This window comes from Dipteris shenzhenensis, chromosome 7 (assembly GCF_047967505.1).
Source record: "Dipteris shenzhenensis isolate YYH24624 ecotype China chromosome 7, Dip_SZ_1.0, whole genome shotgun sequence".
Taxonomy (NCBI): Eukaryota; Viridiplantae; Streptophyta; class Polypodiopsida; order Gleicheniales; family Dipteridaceae; genus Dipteris; species Dipteris shenzhenensis.
The window spans coordinates 57,820,908-57,827,518 of record NC_141602.1 but is presented as its reverse complement, the minus strand read 5'-3'; the positions used below and the strand labels follow the sequence as shown (position 1 = coordinate 57,827,518).

Below are 6,611 nucleotides of genomic sequence, written 5' to 3'. Positions count from 1 at the left end.
CTTTGGCTTGACAATTGCGGCATCATTTCTGAAGTATAAAGGTTATCATGGGTGTCTATTGCATTAAATATTTTGGATCTTGTCATTCTTTTCTTGGTGGGACCTTTTCTTGTAATTCCCATTATGATAAAATAGAGTGCTGTCATATGTTGATATTATGAGCATTCATTATGTATTATGTATGGATCACGTCAGTGACTCATACATGATGTAAAATTGAAAAAGTGTAAAATTCAAAATAGATTATCCTGCAAATTCAATGGACATGATGGGAGAATTAATAGTAGCAGAAATTGCAAGCGCACTGCATCCAATAAAATCACCAGAAGGCCTCAACTGTGCATGGAAGAACAAAAACCATTGAGATCTGCTAATCTAAAGTAATTGCAGACTTGATTTCTAGAACCTGCAGACACCAACTCGTTATTAGCAACTCACCAGCTTATAGAAGGCAATCCACTTAACATCAATCATGATCAGAATCACTTTCATCTCCTCTGAGTACACCTCAGCAGACTTTAGATGCACTTACTCAACAATTCCTTCATAGAAGTGGGATTTGAAGACAGTTCGCATGAATAGTTCCCTGCCCTTTGCATAGGTGTAGTGGCTGCGACAGTTATCACATACACTTAAATTTTTGAGAATATGTATAGTTGTCGTCTTGGGTTTGTTGAATAGGGCACACTTAACAGCTGATTCTTGATGCGCCGCATAATCCCATCTATCTCTGCATCTTTTGAAAAGGCCCATGATACAAAATTCAAATCTGGGACATAGCCTTCCTCGGCATTTCGAGGGAGACATCTTCTACCTTGGCATGTGATGTCTTAGCTAAAGTCTTGCATCTGTATGCAATTTCAGCTCAGCACTCCCCTGACTTCTTATATGCTTGTACTTTCACTGATTGCATCAACCTTTCTATTGTTCTGCACATGCTGCATAGATATCAGACAGCAATACATACGCTGATGCATCCTTTTCATCCAATCGTACTGCATGTTCAAATGCCTGTCTTCCAAGATTGACATCACGAGACATTCTACAAGCACCCAACATAGTATGCCAAACCTCAAGACTAGGTTGGAAAGGCAACTTTGCGACCATCACTATGGCCTCATCTAATTGGCCTGCACGGACAAGGAGATCAATGATGCAATTGTGGTGATCAATAGTTGGAGTGATACCATAGTCTTTGCTCATGGATTCGAAGTACTTCTGGCCCTCATCCACTAGACCTGCGTGATTGCACACGGTAAGAACACTGAGGAACGTGACCGCATTTGGATGTACACCCTCTAGTTGCATCTGCTCGAAATAGTTCAGCGCTGCCTCATCAAACCCATGTTCAGCATATCCTGCAATTAGTGCAGTCCATGAGACTAAATCTCGGACTGGAAGCTTGTCAAATGCTTCCTGTGCTTTTTCAAGAGCACCACATTTGGCATACATGTCAACCAAGGTGCTGCCAACACAAGGATCTCTTTCCAACCCCTTGCTGGCAATCTCAGAGTGTAATTCTTGGCCCGTGTCTATGGCTCCTATGCTGGCACATGATTTCAAGCTACAAACATACGTGACTGCGTTTGGAGACACCCCCTCTAGTTGCATCTGTTTGAAACAGTTCAGCGCATCCTCACCAAGACCATGTTCAGTGTATCCTGTGATCAGTGCAGTCCATGAGACTACGTTTCTCACTGGAAGCTTGTCGAATTCTTCCTGAGCATTTGCAAGCAAGCCACATTTGGCATACATGTCCACCAAGGCATTGCCAACACAAGGATCCCTTTCCAACCCTTTTCTACCAATCTCGGCGTGTATTTGACGACCCTTTTCTGGGGGTCCCACACTGCAACATGCTTTCAAGCTACAAACAAACGTGACAACATCTGGAGAAACACCCTCCTGTTGCATCAGGTTGAAACAATTCAGCGCTTCCTCACCAAGCCCGTGTTCAGCATATCCTGCGACTAGTGCAGTCCACGACACTACATCTCGAATGGGAAGCTTGTCAAGCACATCCTGTGCTTCTCCAAGACAGCCACATTTGACATACATATCAACCAAGATGTTGCAAGCACGAGGATCTCTTTCCAAACCCTTTCTTGCCATCTCAAAGTGTATTTCTCGGCCCTTGACTATGGCTCCTACGCTGCTACAAGCTTTTAAGCTGGCAACAAACGTGGCAGTATCTGAAGACATGCCTTCCAGTTGCATTTGTTCAAAACAGTTCAGCGCTTCATGACCAAGCCCATGTAAGGCATATCCGGCAATTAGTGCATTCCATGAAACTATATCTCGAACTGGAAGCTTGTCAAACAATTGCTGTGCTTTTGCAAGCAAACCACATTTGGCATACATATCAACCAAGGTGTTGCCAATAAATAGATCTCGTTCCAACCCCTCTTTGGCAATCTCAGCGTGAATTTCCACGCCTCTTTCCACATCCTTCAGCCTAGCACAAGCCTTCAGTAGCGCCACAAACGTATACTTGGTAGGATGTACACAATCCTCTTGCATTCTTTGGAACAGGTTGAGGGCGTGCTGTGATTCTCCAGATTCAATATAACCCATTATGAGAGACGTCCAAGCATACTCGTTGGGATCTACCAACCTGCTGAAAACCTGCAGAGCATGCCACGTGCTTCCACATTCCACCAACATTGGGACAAGGTAGTTCCCCAGAGATCTATGCGCTTCCAGGCCACTATTGCGCATGTAGGCATGCAAGCGCTTAGCATATGCTAGCTTTCTCTGTTTTCTGCATTTCTGCAAAATGCATACAAAGTTCTCAACCGAATGCAGCTGCGGCATCCGTTCCAATGAAGTGAGTGCCTGCTCTAAACTCAGCATTTCCCAGCCTATGTTCTCCGAAGCGAGTGCCTCCTCTAAGGTCAGCATTTCCCAGCCTGTCTTTTAATGTGTTGATCTGTCGTCCAGGCCTAACGCTGGCACGGTCCTGTCCAGTCGATGCTCTGACCCCGTGCATTCCCTTGTCTTCGAGCTCCTTTTTCCTTGAGAGCGTCTTTTTCCACCACTTGCAAGCCAGCACCTCCTGCGTCTCCCGGTCCGTGCACAGGTACGTGATCCCGAATTCTGGCGGAGCTCTTTTCGCAGGTGGTACTTATCCGTGAGGTTGAGCCCTTCGGGGACAGAGATCCGTGGATTGTCGCAGTTGTCTATCAAGATGCTCGCTATCTGGAGCCCTTGGAATTACTAGAGTCGTCAGACTAGCCAATATGACCGAGCACTGCCGAGCATTTCTAACACTCAATTTGATCTTTCGGTCGTCCCAACAATGGGAAAGATCCGTGAGGTACTCTCGCCATAAGCGTTCCGCCACCACCACCGGTTTGAAGCATCGCAACCTGGAGGTCTCATAGAGTCCCATCCATGAGCTCCTGGGGAGATTCACAGCATCTTTAGCCAGGCAGCATGGTGCTATCAATACAAAATTCAAGCTCTGGTACAGCCACGTGCACGAGCCTTGTTAGGCAGGCAGCTATGCTGCCTCCTACTATCAATACAAAATTCCAGCTCTGGTAGAGCCACCAGTCACGCTATTGTGGTAGAGCCACGAGCCTCGTTTATAAAGAGTCTATTAACTACTAACTAGAGAATCTCAAAATAGAGTCCTCCTGCTCCTCAATTATGCCCAGCCTCTTGCCTTTTTGACCTCCTCGCCTTCCCAAAGCTTAGCCTGACTTTGTGCCACCACCGCCACCCATAGCATCAGCACAAGCGCCTTGTTGATCATGATCTTCTCTTGCTCCTCCCCATTTTCTTCTTACTCTCGCTTTCCAACCCTCTTTCGCTTTTGCCTTTGACTTTGTAGGCGACGTTGCGCTCTTTCCTGCCTCGCCTTTTCGCTTTCGTTTTGCCAGCTCCAAGCTTGGGAAATATTAACATAAGCGTCTACACTTGAATCGAGCTTTGCTCTTGCTAACCCAAAACATAACGGAGAATCACTTAAAGGATAGTTGATAATACCCCTGAACATGAGCAATGTAAGCTAGCGTGCATTCTTCGATGACCCCGCAACACTCGCAGTGCACTTGCTAAACCTCCGTTATGGTTGCTTGCATTGTTGCTTTTCAAACTTCTATCTTCGCCTGGGCCGATGCTATTGCGCTCCCGTCAGGCATCATCTGTTGAGATATCGAGCTCCACTCGTGATATGCCAAGGTGACCGTTGTGCATTTATGTCACAGAGTTGTTAGCTGCAGATGCGGTTGGTATACCGCCCATGAATAATAGCTAAATGACAGCTATCTTTATGTACTCTTGTTAGTGGCTCAGTTAGTATGCCACCTAGGTTAGCTGAGTTTGGTTTGAGACCCACATATAGGGTTAACTTATTCCTTTTGTACTTAGAGAGAGTTATTTTGGCTTACACAACTAAGAAGAGAAAAACTGTTTTCAGCCTCCACCTTTGTGCATATTCCCCCACTGTGTATGTGAGAAAGCTACAAGTGAGACTCCTTACTTCTCTTCCACTCTCTTCACATGGTATCAGCAGAGCTCAGTTTGTGGTAAGGAGCTCAAGAAAGCAAACCAAGTTCACGGTGTCTTGGTAAGAGGATCAGTGTTGCTTTCCTTTTTCGAGTTTGGGAGCAAATCTCTGCAAGTAGCACAGCCGAAAACTGCAAGAGTGCACTGTCTCAGATTGGGACGCCTTAGGTTAGTGGCTCAGTTAGTATGCTACCTAGGTTAGCTGAGTTTGGTTTGAGACCCACATATAGGGTTAACTTATTCCTTTTGTACTTAGAGAGAGTTATTTTGGATTACACAACTAAGAAGAGAAAAACTGTTTTCAGCCTCCACCTTTGTGTGTATTCCCCCATTGTGTATGTGAGAAAGCTGCAAGCGAGACTCCTTACTTCTCTCCCACTCTCTTCACATGGTATCAGCAGAGCTCGGTTTATGGTAAGGAGCTCAAGAAAGCAAACCAAGTTCACGGTATCTTGGTAAGAGGATCAATGTTGCTTTCCTTTTTCGAGTTTGGGAGCAAATCTCTACAAGTAGCACAGCCGAAAACTGCAAGAGTGCACTGTCTCAGATTGGGACGCCCTTCGCGGTGTGGCAAGAGGGTAGTAGAAGCCCTCGGTGACATTGTTTTTTTGATTCGAGGCCATTTCGGGGCCCGTTTTGGTGGCAGAAGTTCTCCGCAGGCACTTAGAAAAGTACTCTATTTTTGCTGTGTAACCATTGTTCTGCAGGTCGGTGAAAAGTTGTAGTAGAAATTGCATCGTATGCATGTGCGCAGAGATATTGGGAGTGACATAATCATTCTTATTGCCTATTGATGCAACATTGTCACTAGGAAGTGACTGTGTGGTCAAATACCACATTCGTCACTTTTGCAGATTTGCCCTTGTGAGGCAGAAGTTGTGTTTTTTGCAGTGACAGAATATTTTTGCAGTGTTCTGTAATGGCGTCTGATGCTCTTTCATGGATAGTCACTGAAAAGCTTGACAAGAACAACTTCCAAGCATGGAAGTTTAGAATGACGAATTTCCTTAAGGGAAAAGGCTATTGGGAGTTCATTACTGGAGCTAAACAAGAACCAGTTATTCCTAATGTTCCCAATCAACAGGAGTTGCAGGCATTTAAAGGATGGCATGAGAGAGCCAAAAAAGTTATGTACTAACTGTCTATTAGTATTTCAGATTCTATGATTGTGCATATTCAGGAGGCAAGCACGCCGAAGGAGGCGTGGGATACTTTGACAAAAATGTATAGTACAAATACGCAAGCCAGGAAAATGCAGCTCAAGCAGCAATTGCATAATGTGCAGAGAGAAAATATGAGCATCAATGACTACCACATGAAGGTGAAGAAGATTGTAGATGCACTTGCTTCTATTGGGTCGTCAATGGAAGATGATTTAGTTTTTGTGACCTTGAATGGTCTAGGAAAGGATTATGCACAATTCTGTACATCCATCGCTGTCGTGAGAATTTTCCTGATTTTGAGGAGTTGATTGCTCTTCTAATTTCTGAAGAGCAAAGAAATGGTGGTGCATCTTCTTCAGGAGGAACTTCAAAAGAAACTGTCTTCTACTCAAATGCTAGAAGAGGTAGAGGCAGAGGTACAGTAGGCTGATCTAGAGGCCATGGCAGAAATCAGAATATGCAGCAAGTTCAAGAAAACCAATCCTATGGAGGAGGACGTGGTAACTTTAGAGGCAGGGGGAGTCAAAGAGGTCGTGGTGGATGGTAGAGAGGCAAATGCAAACAACAATGTTGAATGCTACTACTGTGGTAAAATGGCTCATATGGTTAAAGACTACTATAAAAAGCAGAATGACATCATGACTAGAAAATTGTAGCAAGGCAACTATGCATCCTCTAGTAGACAGGGTGGTGATAGAAATGACCATTTGTTTATGGTGCAGCACATGACCAATTCTGTGACAAGTGCACAAGAAAGAAATGATGTGTGGTATGTTGACTCAGGTGCGTCAAACCACATGACAGGTCATGCAGAATGGATGGAGGATGCAAGGAAAATGAAAAGACCATGATTTGTGGAGACTGGTGATGATACTTCACATCCTATTGTGCAAATTGGTAAAATTCCTTTCTCTATGCAGGATGGGAAAAAGAAAT

The 6,611-nt window shown here is 44.6% G+C and overlaps 1 protein-coding gene across 1 annotated transcript; it reads right to left on the bottom strand.

Moving 5' to 3' along the window:
- Positions 1 to 921: 921 nt before the first annotated feature.
- LOC147900565 (putative pentatricopeptide repeat-containing protein At3g15130) lies at positions 922 to 2,901 on the bottom strand. Its single transcript, XM_087376679.1, has 3 exons — positions 2,379 to 2,901; positions 1,573 to 2,291; positions 922 to 1,416 (listed from the first exon to the last, which is right to left on the bottom strand). The coding sequence occupies exons 1-3, from the start codon at positions 2,899 to 2,901 to the stop codon at positions 922 to 924; spliced, it is 1,737 nt and encodes a 578-aa protein (XP_087232805.1).
- Positions 2,902 to 6,611: the final 3,710 nt, after the last annotated feature.